The sequence below is a fragment of the Polyodon spathula genome, chromosome 19, assembly GCF_017654505.1.
Source record: "Polyodon spathula isolate WHYD16114869_AA chromosome 19, ASM1765450v1, whole genome shotgun sequence".
NCBI classification, from domain to species: Eukaryota; Metazoa; Chordata; class Actinopteri; order Acipenseriformes; family Polyodontidae; genus Polyodon; species Polyodon spathula.
In genome coordinates, this window is record NC_054552.1 from 10,192,454 (window position 1) to 10,213,159 (window position 20,706).

The window sequence follows — 20,706 nt, forward strand, 5'->3', positions numbered from 1 at the left end:
GTGTTTCACTGAAAACTAAAAGCTTGCTATAACTTGGCTTTGCCTTTTTAAGTGAGCACCCTGGCAGGTGCAGATGAAGATAATAATGTGCTTATCATTTCTACTGCCTTTGAGTTCAGCTTACCCATAAAGCCAAAAATGAAGCACCCTGTAGGGAAGACTACAAATTCAAAACTTAAGATCCAGTAGAATTGAGAGGGTTAAGAAGTGTATGACTCTCAACCCAGGTGTCATGCATGTTGTTTGCAAATTGTTATATGTATTTAGCATTAAAGTAAAAGGTTACAGCTTTTACACTACAGCAGTGCCGGTTTGCAAAATGCATTAATGACAATCCAGTGACATTTGATAAGATTCAGGGTAATCTTTATTTTAAAATAAATTTAACAAATAATCCAGCAAATGCATTGTCTCCAGCACCCTACTTCAACCAAAGAAACATGTTTACAAAACTTGAGAGAGTTGAATAAAGTCTATTTTTATGAAATAAATAAAGTTTGATAATCAGGAAACTATAACATTGTTGGTTTCTTTAAGAGTTTCATGCTTAATACAATGTTCTGTAATTCTATAAAACCTGTAATTATTTTTTATATACATTTTTGTATCTGTTTGACATCCTATTATAATATTATTTCATATTTGTGTTTCTGCTTGGATTATTATTATTTACCATTCTAACCATTCCTATGAAACTAACTTCATTTAACCACTTCTAAAAGCAGAATTTCTCAATGTTTCAGAAATTATCAGTATGGGTGTGCAGCAGTTATTTTGGCCCCCTCTGCAACTATGACAACTGTAACTAACTAAATATAAATTGTGGTTGGAAGTTAGCAAACCTGGTAAAAAAAAAAAACTTGGAAAAAAAGCAGAAACCGTACAGAACCTACAGCAGGATATAAAGAAGAACTACAATAATAAAAAAAAAAACTACACATTAATAGTACAATATATTGAAGGACAATTCCCTCACAGTATTTTGCAAAGGATTTTATGACTGTCAGCCCACTGCTACATAAACATAGATATTGTTATCAAGTGATTTTGCTGGGCTGCCTTTTATTTTCCCTCACATTCCAGGATTTGCTGTTAACAATCACAAATGTCTTTTAACCTTTATAGATTTGACCAATACAGTATATTTAAAACTGTATATAGCAGTTACAGTTTTTGGCTGTTATTGGCATGAATCATGTATAAGCCTCTTCTAAATTTCCTGCTGTAAACTTCCACTCGTCAGGTTTCTTAGGCGTTATACTTGCCCCTTTATATCAGTTTCCTGTCTTTTTATACTTTTTGTCATGTGTCAAAATAAGCACCATACCAACTTTATGATGATACACTGAGGGGTCTGTTTACTATCTGGTGAGTGATTTTACAAAAGTGGCCTTTTGTTGACCAGCTGTATCCCATGGGTCTGTTCCTAATATGAATGTGAGTCACCTTCTAAAACAGAAACTGAGAATAAATAAGCTATGCATAATTATTAATCATGGCTCATGATACAGTTGGAGTGATCAGTGAACTTTATAGTCAGTGAAAATCCAACAGGACTGTCTTTGTCACAAAGTACCTACAGTATGCCAGGGATGACAAGATTTGTTCTCCTCCCAGGTTCTTACTTGTGCTATTGAACAATAAAGCATGCAATCAGGTACCTGAATTGCCCAGTCCTGCCCTATACAATCAAATACATCTTACTAGACAAAGCAATCTGTACTGTATGCACACCACTATATTCCACTTGCAGTGCACTCCGCCACCCTGTTTTGAGCAAAATCTGCCACAAATACTTTCCAAAATTTTACAATTCTTCCATCCTGGCTACACGTAGGGACTTTGTGACAGTCCTCTCCAAGCGGTATAGCAGTTATTACCAGCAAACTAGTTCACCATCAGTAATGATCCGTCACCATAATGTATGATGTTTTTGAAAAGGGTCATTAAAACGCTCACTTACTCAGGCAGGAAGTCTCTAAACGAATTGAAACTAAAGCTCCTGCCGGTGGACCCCAGTGTGGAGTTAGCATGGACCTTTGGGATTTTATCCATCAGTTTGGAAACGGCTCTTCTGCGGAAGGAGGTGGGAGAGGAGCTCAGCTGCTTCAGCATTTCGCTGTAAAGCGTGTGAAAGACCACCACCGTTTCCTCGTAGCTGTCCCTGGTGGAGACCTCACAGAATGGGTGTTTGAGGGCCTTGGAAAGGTTCTCTCCGTCCTCAGTGGTGACCATCCTGTCGAACTCCAGATCCCGCTTATTGGCTACGATTACGATGGGTGGGGGGTCGCTGCTCCCTTTCCTGGAGTTGGAGTGAATGTGGTTGACCAGGAAACACAGCCTCATCACCTCGTCAAAGCTGCATCTGTCCGTCACAGAGTACACGATTACAAAACCATCGCCCCATTTAATCTTTTCTTCGATGAGTAAGGCATCTTCTTCCTTAAAAAAAAAAAATCCAATCAGACCCTGAGTGTCGTTACCATACCGATGATACTGTCTAGAGCTAGCAGGATTAGAAACATGCTTTAAATGATGCAATATACATGACTTTCATTAAGATTCCACATCCACCATGCAGTATGCAGGGCAATGTCTGCTTTTAATACACAGGCTCCCATTGACAGGTCTGAATTAAAACCTGATGCCGAATGACTGAGCATCATTAATTTTATTAAAAACCAGGACCTTAAAAAAAACAAAAAACAATTGCCATGTAAAGCCACCTTCTTGTGTATTTGGAGGCAACCATTTTCTAGTAAGTGTGATGCACCTTTCAGTTACAATTCGAAGGAATACTACATACTCTAAAGATTTGCATAATATTTTTTATTGGTTTTTTGTCCCATGACTTGTGTCTTTAATCATCATTTATCAAATCACGAACACGGTCCTCAGTGACTACTGTACATACCTGACCAGCAGTGTCTAAGATTTCGAAATGAACAACTTCTCCACCTATTGCAGCTTCGTGTCTGTAAATAGTTTCTGTAAATCAAAATGGGACACATCAAAGACATGGTTGTAGATTTCTATTCATTATGCAGGACTCAAAATGTGCAGTTCTGAAAGAATGCTACAGAAAACATGTACTTTCATTTTACAACATCTGCTATCTGCTACTACACTAGGTTGAAGAATGTTATCAGCTTGACTTTCAATAATCTATTCTCATTTTACTCATCACCTCAGCAGTGTTTTCAGGTCCAGACTTGCTACTGTCTGTAAAGCACGTCAGTCAATAGGGGAAGTAGCTGGTTGATTAATGGCAGGTGGGGACAATGTCATTCTTCAGATGAAGTAACCAAGCAAACACATTTCTTTAACCCGGTGTAGAAATAGATACCAGGTTTAAAAAAATGAAAAAAAAAGTCTGTAACATCTGTTACATTTGAGACGTATGTTTTTAATATATTTAATATATTTTTAATTTCCCTGTTTATGTTCCCAATTTGAAATGCCCAATTAAATGTTTGCACAGCAGTACAGTAATTCATTTTCCAATGTGTATTTATCTACTGTCGTGACTTATTCATGTTATCTCCTGTAAATTCCGGATGTTATGTATCTACCCTATGTAACTGCCATGTTCTAGATTAACATTGCAGGGATTTATTAAGTTCCTGAATTCTCAATTTTACAGTATCCACTGTTGTGTTTATAATTAAAATCTTTCCATATAGATGTTCATGAGCCTTAATGATACAGCACACCAATAAACCTCTTCCCAGAGCTACTGTACCACACTTAAAATCCAATTGTGGAACCAAGTAGCACAGCTTAATGCAGCAGAGGGGAGGCCATTTGTAGCATCTCTGTACCTGTGGAACTTCCTGGCAAACTTTAAAGTGGCTGTACACAATCATTGTAAATTACAAGGTAAACATTTTATATACTTTCATTAAGCATTTACTAGATTAGAGAGTGTTGACACAATAAACATGCCCATTTTACTGTGAAAAAAGGTATTGCATTGATTACAAATAATTTTTCAACATAGTCTACTATACTGTACATGTACAAATAATAGTTAAAAACATAAGAACATTGTAAACATACTGATTGCATGGTTCTGTATGCTGTACTGTGCTACTACCTTATATGTGGAACATTTCAATACTGTACAACAACCTACTTACATGTAAACCTTCCAATAGTGTGTATTTATTTCCCAAAGTAATATTAAGTAGGGTGAACTCAGTTGTATGCATAACAAATGTGACTGATATTAACCAGAGTGTTATCATAACCGAAGTGAAATTATCAGGAACTTATCCCCATTGACTCCCATTATATTCTGGCCGGACATTTCAATGTGGTGATAGGAAGCAGGGGGTGACATTAACACAAGCTTTGACTGTATTTGCATGTGTATAATACTAAATTCAATGGTGGTTACCTATCTCATTAAATGTTTCACCTGGAGATAGATTTGGGAGCAGTCTAGGGTTACCTTTCTGTTTGACAGTGTGCATGTGACATGTACAGCACTCTACAGTGGGCTTACTTGGTAAAGAAGAGTCTTGAAATATCCCTTTGCTCTTCTAGTCAGTTTCTCAAATCCCACCACATTCATTCTCACATTAATCATTAGCAGAAAAGTCTCCTCTCTGTTTAGGCCTGTTAGCTGTTTGTTTTTCTTCAAATACCTACCGAGTGTTGGATCGTATTCCCCGATGAATCTCTTGGTGATGAACCGAACTGTCATGGCTTCAAAACATAAAGAAATGTTTCAAATACTGGAAATATAATTGAACTGGAACACATAGACATAGTAGTTACTGCCTATGCCCTTCTAGGAGATACAGTATATGTAGAACACCAACACTAAATATCTTACAGTAAGATATTACTGTACTTCTGCCACTTTCTATCTGACACTGGGAGTGATATGAAACCCATTTTGAATTTTGCTGAATGTCCTGTTGCAGATAGGACTGTTGACAGCAAATGGAACGGACGGCAGAGCCTGAGCCAGAGTTTTATAGACCGGTCTAGTTGGAAATGCAGCATTAGAACCACTTGTACATAGTTTCTCTAAAAAAACAAACAAACAAAAAAAAATGTAAATACACATTCTCCTACCTACAAGGCCAAATGTAGGAACCTTAGTTGGTTTATAGCAAACCAATCATTTCTTAAGGATGGCCTAGTATAAGGATGGTACTGCTAATAACCACTTAAGTTACTAATTTAACTGTCTGTAACCACCTAGTGTTTTATTTCTTTTTTAAATGTTTGTGAATGTAGTTCTCATGGCATGTAATTGACAATGACATTAGCACATTTAGGTATAGTGCCAGCTCTAGGACTGCAGCTCAATCCTGACCTGAACATCCCCTGTGTGCCATTGAGTCCTGGCATCTCTGAAGAGGAGACTGTCTATGTAACTGTGTGGCGGTTCTGTGATGTGCACTAGTAACAAAGTTCATTTCAATTGTGACCTGAGTCTCATTCCAACCCAGATATCCAGATGTGAAATGCATAGTGAATTAACCTAAAGCCCCATAAAAAAGCACAACAAAAAACTGTGTTAAAACAAGAGTAAAAATTTGTATATTGGTCCCAATATTTCCAATACATTTTTCATTACAGTTTCATTCGGTGGGATTTAAGTACTACAATTTTACCAAAAAAACGTCCAAATTCTGTAGTTAGTTGTTTAAAAAAATGTTAGGTTCATCCAACACCCTCACTTTTCACATGACAAAAAAAAAAAAAGGTTGTAAATTAATATGGTTTAAACAGGGTTATTTTACCTTACAAATGACTCAAACTACATTGACAGCACAAACAATTAAATACATAATACAGAAGTACACCAAATAAAATGACAAAGTACAATGTGTATTGCCAGCATCGAATGTTAATAGGCGCGTAGTCAGCATGAATAACTTACGAATTGCAGTGAATTGCTCATGATTAAAAATGAGAAGCATTACTAATAGGATACGCATGCAATGTATTACATATAATTTATAATCAATACAGTAGTAAAACATATTTTCATATCAATCATCAACGATGTTCTAGCCATTTATTAACCCTAAACAAATAACAGCACATGATCATTAGATGAATAACACGACAAAGAATAATAGCTTTGACCTGAATTAAATAAAAGTTCTTGTCATAGATTCACTTATGACTGTTACGATCCCACCATAATTCTGATTTAATATGACGAGATCATAAACCAACAGAAGGATCTAGTTCTACAGTTCAGCCAAATAATCCAGGTATTGATAAACAAATATAATTAACAGTCCATGCAGGTACAGCACGGTCTTCAGTTTTGCTGACTTTTGAAAAGGCACAGATTTATTATTATTATTATTATTATTATTATTATTATATTATTATTATTATTATTATTATTATTGTTGTTGTTGTTGTTGTTGTTGTTGTTTAAACCCTATTTTAAAATGCATTCGTTTATAACTTAAAGACAGAGATAACAGAAATCCACTTTTATTAGAAAAATAACAACAACAATTTCAGATTTCTTTCATTGCGTTCGAGTTGGCAACACCCGCACATATACAACATGCATATGAGAAGGTAAATTCATCAAGTACCTGTTTTTCCAACCGCGCCTTGTCCCAAGACTACTATCCGAACAGTCCTCGAGGCAGGCAGACTTCCAGATCGCCTCAAAGGTTTGGGTAACGCAAAATTAGTGCTCATCCTTCTTTCTCGGTAATCAGCTTCATAGCGAGCACAGGACAGCAGCAGCGACGGTCTTCTGACATAAACCGGTCTTTAGCTCCCACTTTCCGCACTATTCCGACTTGCTCAAATTGATAGAAGACTTTTTTTTTTTTTTTGTCGTATCCAGTTTACGGCTTGGTTCCCAGGCTTGACAAAGCCTTCTCTGACAGATCGCCTGCTTGCTGTACTGACAGCCCTCACTGGGGGTGTCCACTTCAAACACACTAACGCCTCCCTGCCGACCTTTCCCCTCCTCCGAGTTTTTTTTTTTTCTTAGATTTCCTAAGCCAGCGTGTCTACTGATCGTAATAAAGTTGATAAAGCCAACGTTTTTTTGAGAATAGCAAGTGATATCATGTAACATGAAAATAGATCCCGAATGTCCGCTATCTTTTTTTAAAGAGCCTGTTAAATAATGTGCATACTGTACAGACTTGATTCACTGTTTTAAAAAAAAAAAAAAAAAAAAAAAAAAAAAAAAAAAAAAAAAATTATATAGCCTAATACCCTGTATTTTTGTTTAGTTTCATATAGTTTCAATTAAATAACACTATATATTTTGTTTGGAAGAATGAACTGGCAGAAGAAGAGACATACGTTTAGTACTGTAATGTCATTTTCCCATGTTCCCGGACAATGAACCTTTCCCTAAGGAAAAAAAAAAAAAAAGTCTGTAGTACCTACGTGCAAGCATATACAAATTCATAACACGACGATATAGCGCTGAAAATGACAAGGATATTGTTTTAATTAATTTTAAAAAAAGCAGTTATTAAGCTGTGTAGGTTTGACCTTGTAAAGTAAACCAAGGACATTAATTCATACCCTAGAAGTAACAAACAAACAAAAGAAAGTTTTAAAAACTGGGTGGGGTCTATTGACCCTGTCACACTATAATACAAAAATAATAAATAATAATAATAATAATAATAATAATAATAATAATAATAATAATAATAATAATAATAATAATAATAAAAACCTTAAGAATACGTTCTTAAATAATATCAAAACAACAGATTTTTAGCCTTTAGTTTGAAATATTATTTGCAAAATGTACTCTTATTCAATTACTGGAATTAGAACATTTTTTCTGATCATTATGTGTGGAATTCTTTGTGCACTTTCTCATGAAGGGCAGGGCAGCTTTATTTACACATTTTTACATTCATGACCTATATCGTTAGTGTAGGTACTGTAGAAGCATTAAAAACATGCAGAATTGTATCCAGTTTGTACTGTAGCTTGCTTTCCTGGAAAAGGAACAATAAACTTTGCTGTTTCAGACAGGAAACAATAGTTACACCTGCAAACATGTGTTTGGCAAGTAAATCTTTAAAACCATCTTCAAAAGTCAAGAAGAGATAGGGGTAAACTCCACTTTTCATGTCAACCTTCAACCAATATCAGCTACCAAGAATGCTCAAGCTAAGTTCATTTAAACCTACCTCTCTTTGCAGTGAGTGCTGTGCTTTTGAGTTTACCTCCTCCCCAACTTTCACCTAATTTTCATCCTCATCAGGGAGGTTGTCAGTCAGACTGCCTCCCTGTCTCAGCTCTGGCAAAATTTCGAAGCAGCAGACAAGGCCGAGCACCAAAATCAAGCAAGTCAGAAAGTAAGTCATTTTTATTGTTGTTTTTAAATTGCAAGGGTCTTCTTGACTGAAATATTTGGAATTTTAACCAAAAACTGCTTCTGTAGGGTGGAATTTTGTATTTGTGTCCCTACAGCTAACAACAACTGGGGAATGTAAGCAAACTGGTCTTAATCACAGAACATAAAATGATTGTGGGATACAGTGCAGCTTTAACACACAGCCAACATAGTTAAAATTCCTTTCCCAACATAAAAAATAACTGGACCAGAAGATATTTTCGCAGTATTTTTATATATTTGCTGTTCTGTGCTAATGACATTTGTTTTATACTCTACTGATTTCTTGCTCTTTTTGTGAGAAGTTCCCTGGTTAAGATACACACTACATTTCATCCTTGCTGTCTGTCACATATGCTACAGAGAAAAGTGCACCTCATACTGTACTGCAGCACTGGCAAGTCTCACTTCAAAGATATCTGTACCATGAATCAGCGGACATCACAGGACCAAAGCATGTTTGATCTTTCTCTGACGTTGGCGCCTGAAATTATTTATTTATTTATTTATTTATATTCTATTTATAATTACGGTCTAAGGCTCTGGATAAGGAGGACAATAAACAATTAAGAGCAACACTGTTTACTAATTTAGTACTCACTCAATTGAGCTTTTAAAGCTCATATACTTTAATTTGTTTCAGCCCCCTTTTTTGCTGCAGTCAAGATGCCTGTTGCAAACAGTGCTCCAGACACAACAATGTTCATAAAGCACAAGACCATCCCACGGTGTCTGGATATAGCTGCCTGTAGCGTTGCCGGATCAACCACATGAATGCTAATATCCCAGAAAAACAATAAAAACCCTGGATCACACTTCATCTCTGTCAAAAATGTGTGAATGAAAAAAAAAAACAATGCTTATTATAAAAAATAAAATATAAAAAAAGGTTATTACAAAAAAAGAAAAAGTGTAGAATGTGATCTATATATAAAAAAAAGTTATAAGTTCTTTCAGGACCCTGGGTGATTGTAATCTTGCATGTGTTTGGAGGTAGGCCAGAATTATACAGAATTAGGTTTAAAATGGAGATGCAGCTCTTTACAGAAACGGGGCAGATCTGAGTCAGGAAACATAGAGAACAGTAAACATAACCATTATAAATGGTCAAAACACTTTTTTTTTTTTTTTTTTTAAAGATCTTTTTTAATGTTATCATTTATGTTTTTGCAATGTGGATGCGACAGCATTGTTCCTGAAACAAAAGTCACAAAGTTACGAATTTTATCCAAAAGGACCAATAAATTACTAGATGCACATTTCAATGAATAAAAAGAAGCTGTGATTCATTGTTGCAATTTATTATGATTACAAATTATTTTTACTGCATCATTGTAAAACCCTTTTAATGGGGTTGGTTTCTACTTGTACATACATAATGGAGTTGTGTTTACAGTACAAATACAAACAGGCCCTATTCGATCACATGGTGATCAAACTGGCTAGTCACAAGCTGGTCAAAGGCATTATCCAGCTTCCAAAATCAGCAATATCTGTTCTTCCTGAACAGTGAAGCAGAGGATCAGGACAAGCTTGGGGCAACTTCAATGCTATTGATCCTCAGTACAGTCTGCGGCTGCACAATTACTGAAAATCAAAATAAAGTCAATTTAGAGACAAGGAAGGATTTCTTTCAGCATGTGGCTTCAAATGACATTTTCACTGCTTTTCTGATCCTTAACTTTTTATGATGTTTGCAGTCACTCCAAATGGTTTTTATTGCAAACGCTAAAGCACTACCAACAAAGAAAATGCTGTAACAAAATGATAATGATATAAAAATGGCAAGGCCACTACAGCTAACTGAATGTAGAACACTGATTTAAAAACATAGCTTACTTAAAAAGGTGCCTAAAACTAAATGTACCAACTATGTTATAATAGTTTTACTGCTAAAGCAGTTTTTGTGGCAATGGATTTTCAAATAGAATGAAAATAACCCCAGATATATCAATGCCATCTTAATGGATGCAGCAGGCATAGCATAGAGCCTGTAATTGAGGTTATGTGACTTCAAGTGAGAGTGCCATTTCCGTTTTCATGATAAAGTTAATGTCTTTGTTGACTTCAACTTAAAATAAACACAGCAGATTTAGGCAGGAAAATGACACTTACTTACACCCTGGGGAAAGCAGAAAAAACACCACCACCCCAAATTATATATTTTTTTGTTTGTCTTGACTATAATTATATATATTTTTTTTATACTACCCTCATTCCAAAAATGCTTGTATTTGTCCTCATGTGGCAAACTCATAGAACTGAATGTGCTGTCAAATACAGTTTTGGACTAGTTCACCATTGTAAAGGAAACAAACAGTGCATTAACATATCTTGTGTAAAAACAACATTAGTGTTGCTACTTCCTATGTATTTAATACATAGGTGGATATATCTTTTACAATATTATCAAATAACATACTTCTTTTCCTCTGGTATCAGTGTCTTTTCCAAAAGTGCATGTGTACTTTGGGCCAGGATTCAGTCTTCTCGTTCACTGTTGCTTCGACTCGCACCAAGTCTCGCCTTAATGAAGAAATAACACTAAGGTTCACTCAACCACTATTTAAGGAGCTTCAATTGATAAACACCTTTTTCTTCTTTAATTTAATGTTCTACAGTCTTTCTCAGTAGCTCTGATTGCCGCTGCTCAAATGTTGACATGCAAAAATGCCATTTCCTTGTTGAAGTAAGGGACACAGAGAATACCAGTAGCATCCCTTTAGTTTGGTCCGTCATTGATGCCACTTTTCAAATGTGGAACCTGCGCAATGTGTCTGTGTGTTTGTTAGAGTAATACATATATGCACCAATTTAATTTGTGCTATACTGGATTCTGCTGAGTCAAAGCCCCGGTTGAATGATCGCCCTACCCCAACTTTTAGCTGAAAGTCAAATGTTCACCATTCATTTCCGGTTTTTAATAACCACGCACAAATAATGTCTGAGGGGAAATATCGCAGCTCAAGTGAATGAATGATTCAGGGTTAGGGTTATCTTTGTTTCAGATAACGAAAAAGCAGAGTTGGGTGTTTTCGGATCAGATGATACAGACTCTGCAGTCTGACTGATTACACTTTCCTGTTGTTACGCTACAATCCATAGTTTTTAGTTTTTATTTATTTTTAGACAAAGCAAGAGCTTGTAACCACATAACTATATATTAGAACTGGAACCTGCAATTTCTTACTTGCAGAGATTATGTAAAGCCCTTTATTACAGTGGACCGAAAATTTCACGTTCACTGGACAAGGTGGCTTTAAAGTTTATGTTTTATTTTTTGTGAAAAGATTTTAAATGGCAAAACAGTTGTATTTCTTAAGTCATTAAATATGTTAAGTCCTCTTCTTGATTCTTCAGTGTGACTGTGTGCTCTACCTTTGAAATTTAAGCATGCTTAATTGTAAACGTAATCTATCTACCTATCGTTAAAAATACTCCCTCTGCAATAATGCCTATAATTTCGCCCCTGCCTGAGTCAACACCGCTCCCACACTTTTGTCACAATGACGACTTTATGCCCGCCTCCCTCCCCTTAGATACTCGGGAATATCAAACAGAATTTAATTATTCAAGATTTTTACAGGGACTTTACTGAGGTGTCAAGGGGTGCTAGTGATAGCCATAGAGATAGTATGTTTGTCACCTACAGTAATGAGTAATGGCAAGGAATTTCTGACAACTTTGAGCTGGGCAGTTCAAAACAGTACAAAACACTTTCACAATATATTATATATATATATATATATATATATATATATATATATATATATATATATATATATATATATATATATATATATATATTTACACACACATACACACACACACACATATATGTGTGTGTGTATATATATATATATATATATATATATATATATATATATATATATATATATATATATACACACACACAGCTCTGGAAAAAATTAAGAGACCACTGCAAAATTATCAGTTTCTCTGGTTTTACTATTTATAGGTATGTGTTTGGGTAAAATGAACATTTTTGTTTTATTCTATAAACTACTGACAAAATTTCTCCCAAATTCCAAATAAAAATATTGTCATTTAGAGCATTTATTTGCAGAAAATGACAACTGGTCAAAATAACAAAAAAGATGCAGTGTTGTCAGACCTCGAATAATGCAAAGAAAATAAGTTCAAATTCATTTTTAAACAACACAATACTAATGTTTTAACTTAGGAAGAGTTCAGAAATCAATATTTGGTGGAATAACCCTGATTTTCAAGCACAGCTTTCATGCATCTTGGCATGCTCTCCACCAGTCTTTCACATTGATGTTGGGTGACTTTATGCCACTCCTGGCGCAAAAATTCAAGCAGCTCAGCTTTGTTTGATGGCTTGTGAACATCCATCTTCCTCTTGATCACATTCCAAAGGTTTTCAATGGGGCTCAGGTCTGAAGATTGGGCTGGCCATGACAGGGTCTTGATCTGGTGGTCCTCCATCCACACCTTGATTGACCTGGCTGTGTGGCATGGAGCATTGTCCTGCTGGAAAAACCAATCCTCAGAGTTGGGGAACATTATCAGGGCAGAAGAAAGCAAGTTTTCTTCCAGGACAACCTTGTATATACACTATATATGAGAAGATTTAGTTTCAGTTTCTCTTGCAGAGAAATTACAAGCAAGCAAGTTACAGTGAGAAAAAAAAAATAACCGAGTAGGATATATTGTAGTTCTTGCAGAAATCAAACTGACACTCAGTTAATTTTTGGTGCAGAAGAACATTTACATCACGCTCTTGGATTTAGCTGCCACACCAGTATTGCCCTGCCCCTTAACAACCAATACACACTCCTGATTCGCTGGTACAGAACTCCCTTGACCTTCCAACTCCCACCTAATAGGCTCTTGGTAACTGTCACCGATAAATATAAGGTAGTCAAAGTAGGCCGCCCTCTTTTAAGCGCCGCAGTCATTTTCCAGTTTTTATTGAAACTTTAATGTCTCAATATACTCTGAAATTAAAGCATAGAACAAACAAATTGGAGATAAAAAAGAAATCTTTTTTGTTTAACAAAATTTAATCTAAATTTTTGACTCATCAAAGTAGCCACCTTTTGCAGATATAACAGCCGAACACACTCGTGGCATTCTTTCTACAATGGAAATCAAATATTGTTCGGAAAGTTCTTCCCAACACTGTTGCAGAAGTTCCCACAAATGTGTTGCACTTGTAGGTTGCTTTGCTTTCACCCTTCTGTCCAGTTCATCCCAAACCAGCTCGATGGGATTTAAGTCTGGAGACTGTGCCCTGCCATTCCATGATTTGAAGCCTACCGTCTTGTTCTTTTCTTCTAAGATAGTTCTGACATAGCCTGGAGGTATGTTTTGGGTCATTATCTTGCTGTACCAACTAGGTGTATACCAGAGGGTATTGCATGGCGCTGCAAAATGCTGTGGTAGCTGTTTTGGTTCAGGGTGCCACTCACTCTGTGCAAGTCGCCAACTCTAGATCCAGCAAAACAGCCCCAGACCATCACGCTTCCTCCTCCATGTTTGACAGTTGGTGTCACACACCGAGGAACCATCCTTTCGCCTTCTCGACGGCGTACAAAAACCCTGCGTGATGAACCGAAGATTTCAAATTTTGATTCATCGGTCCATAAGAACTTCTTCCAGTCTTCAGTAGTCCACTGGCGGTGCTTCATGGCCCAGGGAAGCCTCTTTTTCTTATTTTGCCATCTTAGCAATTGCTTTCTTAGTGCCACTTTACCTGTCAAACCTGCAGCTCAAAGTCTTCTCTTCACAGTTGAAACTGAGACTTGCTTACTTCGACCAGCTTGAAGCTGTTGTCCTGTGAGCCGCCTATTACGCAAGCTGTTGACTCTCAGAAACTTGTCTTCTGATTCTGTTGTGGCTTTGGGTCTGCCAGACCTCTTTCTGTCAGAGTTTCCTCCAGTTTCCAAGTGCCTTTTGATGGTGTAGGAAACTGTACTCACTGACACCTTGGCTTTCTTTGCAATTTCTCAAAAGGAAAGACCTACACTTTTAAGGGTTATAATGGTCTGTCTGTCTTCCTTTGTTAATTGCCTTTTTCTCGCCATTATGATAGCAATATACTACTTCCTGCAGTACAATACTGTCCAAATAATGCTTAAGAGGGTGTAGTAACACAGTCTGTTCCAACACTGCTTTTATACAGACAGAGGGTTTGTAAGTAATCAACAAAAGTTGGGACACCTGTAGGAATTGTTAGCATCAACTTTCAAGGATTAATTTACTTCCATTGCTGCAGAACAGCTGTAAGTTGTTAACCCATTACTTGTTCCCTGAAAAAGGCCTTTTTGTAAACTCTGAAGTGTACATTATTTTTCAGTTTTTGGTAACCTAAACTTTTTTTTTTAACCTCTGGCAGTTTACCGTTTACCTTTGTACCATTTCAGGTTATTCACTGGACTTGAACTGCTTAAATTTCAATAAAAACTGGAAAAATGGGGGTGTTCTAAAACTTTTGACCGGTTGTGTGTGTGTGTGTGTGTGTGTGTGTGTGTGTGTGTGTGTGTGTGTGTGTGTGTGTGTGTATCTCAGATTCTGCCAAGTGAACGCCCTAGGGGCGTAAAGTTGTTATTAAAGCAAATGGCTTAATGATATTTATCAAAAACTACTAAAAACAGTACTGGAAGGTAAGAGGCCTTTTTTTTTTTCAGAAGCCTTTAACATTATAGACTACTTTGAGAAGCTATCCGTACTATAATATAATATCTGTTATTAATGAGAACAAATGCCCATTATCCGAGCCCAGTGTTTGGAACATCTCTTTCTGAAATAGAAACATTTTGGTTATGTCTACCATCTATCATACAGTGGCCTTCTAAAAATATCTTTGAATGGACTGCTTGAGTTATTAAGTAAACATGTATTTATTTATTTATTTAAATTAATTAGCCGCTTTTCTCCCAATTCAACATATTCAATTGTACTTCAAGCTCCGCTCACCGCTACCACCCCTGCGCTGACTCGGGAGTGGCGAAGATGAAGACACACTGTCCTCTGAAGCGCATGCTGTCAGCCAACCGCTTTTTTTTTTCACTCTGCAGGCCCGCCATGCAGCCAACCCAGAGCTACAGCATCGGAGGACAACCCAGCTCTGGCCAGCTTACAGGCAAGCCTGCAGGGTCTACAGGGGTTGCTTTTGCAGGATGAGCCGAGGATACCCTGGCCGACCTAAGCCCCCCCTCCTCCCTTGGGCAACGCTTGGCCAATTGTGCGCTGCCCCCTGGGAGTTCCCATCCACGGTAGGCAGTGGAATAGCCTGGACTTGAACTAGAGACCTCCAGGCTTATAGGGCGCATCCTGCACTCCACGCAGAGTGCCTTTAATGGATGCGCCAGTCGGGGGCCCCTACATTTATCTTTTCTTCATAGAACTGTCTGTGATTTCAACTGATAGTGGTTAATAACCTTTTCTATTCTCACTGGGATATTCATACCATTTCAGTAACTTTAATAACTCTGTCTGAAAGGATAATAGCTGTGCTAGGCTGTGCCTATACCTTTTCCATTTTAACAGCTTGAACAAATGCATAAATAAACCATAACCACAGTCTAAAAAAACATTATTTTGAACAAATAAGAACGCACATTTAGAAGTACAATTTGAATGTCTTCTCTTGCTAGTTCAGAGACCTCCTTTTATGATTTCTTTCAGGCTGAGCTAAACAAAAGACACATAAAATTCATGTACAGTACTATAAAAAATGACTGCATTCTATATTCAGAATGGCCTCTCTCTCGTTTAGAGGCTGAGTGGTGGTATTGCAATGTAGAGGACAACATGGAAAGATAATTAACCCCGATGAATGTGTACATATAGGAAACACACACATTTAAATATTTAAAACTGATTCTAGTCTAAATGGTCTTTTAATGATGAACCTGTGTCATCTATATGTCATTCTAAAATGTGAGTGCTGTATTACAGTATTTTGTGCACTCCTCACAAATAAACATAGAAAACAAAGAACTTTAATGATCTTGTTAGAAATACTGTGATTTTCAGCAAAATCCTTACCCCAGAAGTGGCTTTCCTATTAAAGTGAAGTCAGCCCCAGCAACCAGTAATACCTAGAAAATGTGAATAAAATAGTCTGTCAGTAACATTAGTACATATCACCCTTCTAGGATATTATAGCCATGTTACTGGTGTCACTACTGCATCATGAAGAAATCCATATGAACAGCCATGTCATTTTTTAATCAGATTTCCAAGCCTTTAGACAAGATGTTTCTTGTTAGTGGCTTAAACAGTAGGCACAGAACAGAGTTATGTAGCAAACCCCTCTAAGCAGTAAAAACAGTTATCCTATTACTGTAAGGAAGAGGACGTTGTCTCAGTTTCAGAAAGGACTTTAAGTATATGCAGTGACTTTTGTTTCTTTATGTATCAAAATATGATGAAATTGGTCTTGCTGAAGGTATGAAGCATATGTTCTAGTACAATCAGACCCAAATAATAATGGTACCTTTTCCATTCTGATTCGCTCCCTGCATTCAGCATCTATGTGGCTTTCTATCAGTATCAAGTCTTCGTTTGTTACCTTCCACTGACGTCTTGCAAAGTGCACAACCTCAAACAGCCTGCCGTACTGCCCTGCTGCAACAAGACTGTTCACTTTCTGCACAACCTCTGCGAAGCAAAGATCCATTTTAATATTTTCAACGATGACACGAGGGGGTAAGAAACAAAGTAACTACAGTACCATTAGCTCAAAGGAATTCTCCCATGTAACAGCAAGTAAAGTAAGTGCAATTCAGTCCAGTTACTGTACCTGCATGCTGCTTTGTCACCAGAGTCTGGGAGTTTCACTTCAGGCTAAGGTGGTCTGGATAAGGAGGTTTCTGGGACATACCTTTAATTATACAAACATACTAATTTAAGCAAATAATTACAGTAGATCTGATATGTACTACAGATTGTGGTTTAGATGCCAAGCATCACTGAATGTGGCAAAAATATGGGATTATATGGTATCCGATTGGTTGAGTGACTTAAACAGAATTAAAAGGTCACACTGCCACATGGTTTACAAGTTTGATACAAGTTTTTTTCCTGGCACCTATTCCCTTCTTGTGTTGAAGGTAGGATTTAGTGGTACTATCAGTTCATGTGACCCACAGTACAGGAAGTGATTAGGTACCAGTAATAAGCAGTTTAAACTCTTTCAAATACAGCATGTTTTGTTTAGGTCAAAGGTATTCACTTTCATTGAAGAAATTATACATTTAAATCTTTGTCATCTCAAACATATGGAAAGCCTTCTAAAAAACAAACATATGAAGAACAAAGATGTCTTCAACACAGCATAAGTGCTGTTGGTAATAATGTTGCTAATAAAAAGTGTGAAAATCGATTTTGTTCACACAACAGTTGGGGAGCTTTAATATAAGAACATGTCAATAACACAACAATATATCATATTTTAGTTTTAATTTACCCAGGAATCAGTTTAGACTTCTGTGAACTTTGATGCCTTACAGCAGTTGACAACAGGGAACCTGAAAAAGAGAAATACATTAATCCACCTACAAAATATGTTTGCCACATCGAAATTCAAGACACCAGCAGCAAACTCTCTTCGCTAGAATATCCTAAAGACATAAACGCATCAAATTAGATACTTTTCTTCATCACAGTAAATTCTGCAGTCTTGAATACAGAACCCTTTTATCAATTGCAGTGTCAATTTTCTGCCTGTAAGTCTGTAAGGGTTTTTTCTTTTTTTTTTTGCAGGCCTCAATTAAACATTAATTTATCACTCTGGTCCCCTATTTGGAGCCTCACATAGCTAGCTACCCAGAAACATGTTCCTTTCCTGCACATTGCCAGACTAAAGCTCTTCCCTTTGTGTCAGATTCAAATGAAAAGAAAGAAAACACAATCTTTTGAATATACCAAAAGGTTTTCACTTTCACTGAAGAAACTATTACTATAAATCTTTGTTCTGTCAAACATATGTAAATCCTTCTAAACTGCTGTATGTCACACCTAAAAATGTAATCTCCAGACACACAGGTTTAAGTTATTAGTCAAGCATTTGAGCAATGAAAGGATCTAATGTTTGTTATTAATTGCCAACACCTTTAAGGATTAGATTTGATTTAGCAAACATGGATTACCTATTAAACAAAGCTTCATTTATTTCAGATTTCTGTTTTTAGTGAACAATACAATATCAATAATGCAGACTCTAGACAGTTTGTCATGGTAAGTTAAACAGGATTGATTTAAGCTTGGTCTGGTGACTACCACTACACTAAGACCACAACAGATAAAATAACTTGTTGTAATCTGCTCAGAACATTGTTTCCTATGAAAGGAACAGCCTGTGCAGGGGTGCTCATTGTTCTTTCACTTCTCAGAACTACAATCAAGCTTGCAGATTACGCTTACATTATAACCTTTCTACTGCGGTTAATATTTCATATAACAGGAGCGTATCTTTTGTTCACAGTGACAGCGCGACAAGGATTCAAACAGGAAGGAATATAAGCAAACTGGAAAGCAAATATTGCGGTGACATAAGAGTGCATCAAAGCATTCATCGAAAGCTAGTCACCCAAGGAACATTTTTTTGTATAACTGTACCGGTGTGTAAAGCACATTTAATGAATGGGGGGGGGGGGGGGGGGGGGGGGGTTGTATTGTGTGACAGACCTTTGGTTATACCAGATGGCACTACTCCACATGCAACATGTTTTTTTGAGCACAAAGGGTTATGCAACAGTTTATACAAATTTGATATTAACATGTTCTACATTTTTGACATCGACGTTCCCTATCTGTGTGTTATGTTACTCGACAAATTTTCCCAACGCACAGAATGCTGCATAGCCTTTTCTGGCTCAGTTCCATTGCCCAAACCGCACAGAGGTTTTCACCTGCTCGAAGGTACACCGGCAAGGGCATGTTTTTCCCGTTTAACATGCACGATCCCCGCAAAAGTTCCCCACAGCACCTCACCACAATCACCCCCATCTTCGTTCCGCACACCCGGAAAAAGAGCAGAGAATCAACCCGGGTCAGCTGAGAAAGCCTTCCGTGTGTTACAAAGACCGAAAAGCAAGACTATTAAACCATCCGAGAAAAACCGTTTGTTTACTGCAAGTGTTTAACTCCACGATATTCTATTAACTCAGTCTATAGTTATTAATTTAATACAAATGTACACAGCCACGCGCATTATATACTGGTAGATCAGAGCGGATTGTTTTCTATGTTGCACTCATTTTTTAAAACTTTTTTTTTTTTCCGTTCTAAAGACATTTAAGTGTTCTGAAATATGGAGTTGGCGATTAAGCGCTGTTTGTTTGATTTGGAGTTAATGAGTGTCGATTATATGTGTTACATTCTGTAAAATGCTCAATAAAGTATATACATGTAGCAGTAGATACTGTTAAAACTATATAAAGTATATTACAGCTTTTAATACCGTTAGTAAACTATCTTCTGTGGCTACTTAAGTCATAACCGCAATGATTAGTGGAACGTGTTTTACAAAATGTGTAAAGTTCACTCTAGTATAATTCATAACTAGAGAGAGATAGTATGGTATGAGAATTGAATGCACAAACCGAAGGGTGGGATGCTACATATCCAAGCATCCCACCCGAAGCGGGCATTCAGTTTTCATACCACACACTGCCCCATGCAGTATTTTCTATAAACGCTGGTGAGCAATTTTGTTTCAGCCAGAGATCTAAAAAGTTCTGTGTTGCTTGTTGTGGGCGTGGCTTACTCTAATTAGTTTATATCAAGTGAGTTATTAGAGAGTGAACTGCATAACGAATTGTATTTAAAATAGTAACAACTTTGATAATTTGAACAAAATTTGGCAGACTTTTTCTTTTATGCTGTGTGGCAGTTCTGTTGTTTTTTGCGGTCAGGTTTCCGAACTTGGTTTTTATTTTCGAGGATGCTGAACAAAAGGTTGAGGGATTTTGTGAAACTGGAAGTTGTCGTTCTCGTATCAGCCCTGAGAAAATCTGATGGAAATCGATTTCCCTATTTCTCCAGTGTATCGCATCTACAGTGTTAAGCGCTGTAATAGCTGTATTGGTTTCAGGAGTTTGACAACCATGGCTGTGGAGAGCTTTGTCAGCTAAACGTTAGAATTACTACAAGAGGAGAGCGAGGCAGAGATTGAAGAAACCAGGTACAGTCATTTGTTCATTCTTTAGAAACACCAGCAATTACACTGTCAGTATCATTGTTGGGCCAGAAGAGCCTGCATGCTATCTTAAATCTTTTGGAGGGTTATGACTGCTCCTCTATAATGACTCTCTTTCAGCCTCAGGGAGGTTAGGAGAGAGAACAGA

The 20,706-nt window shown here is 36.9% G+C and overlaps 2 protein-coding genes and 1 pseudogene across 4 annotated transcripts; 1 reads left to right on the forward strand and 2 right to left on the reverse strand.

Annotated features, from left to right (window-relative positions):
* Positions 1 to 360: 360 nt before the first annotated feature.
* On the reverse strand, positions 361 to 6,881 carry LOC121294323 (ras-related and estrogen-regulated growth inhibitor-like). Of its 3 annotated transcripts, none has more exons than XM_041217923.1 (4): positions 6,579 to 6,881; positions 4,654 to 4,710; positions 2,915 to 2,988; positions 361 to 2,442 (listed from the first exon to the last, which is right to left on the reverse strand). In XM_041217923.1, exons 1-4 carry the CDS (start codon positions 6,685 to 6,687, stop codon positions 1,960 to 1,962), a joined length of 723 nt encoding a protein of 240 aa, XP_041073857.1. In that variant the 5' UTR covers positions 6,688 to 6,881; the 3' UTR covers positions 361 to 1,959. The 3 variants fall into 3 exon arrangements, with proteins under 3 accessions (XP_041073857.1, XP_041073859.1, XP_041073858.1); XM_041217925.1 differs by having other exon boundaries at positions 4,654 to 4,756; positions 6,579 to 6,655; XM_041217924.1 differs by lacking the exon at positions 4,654 to 4,710.
* A 2,816-nt stretch (positions 6,882 to 9,697) lies between these two features.
* LOC121295012 (39S ribosomal protein L21, mitochondrial-like) lies at positions 9,698 to 17,036 on the reverse strand. The gene is given in 4 exon segments (XM_041219282.1): positions 9,698 to 9,952; positions 10,788 to 10,891; positions 16,403 to 16,455; positions 16,854 to 17,036. Coding segments are annotated over 4 exon segments (405 nt in total). The 3' UTR covers positions 9,698 to 9,887.
* Positions 17,037 to 19,681: 2,645 nt separating this feature from the next.
* The window catches only part of LOC121295013, a 43,906-nt pseudogene continuing 42,881 nt past the window's right edge, over positions 19,682 to 20,706 (forward strand).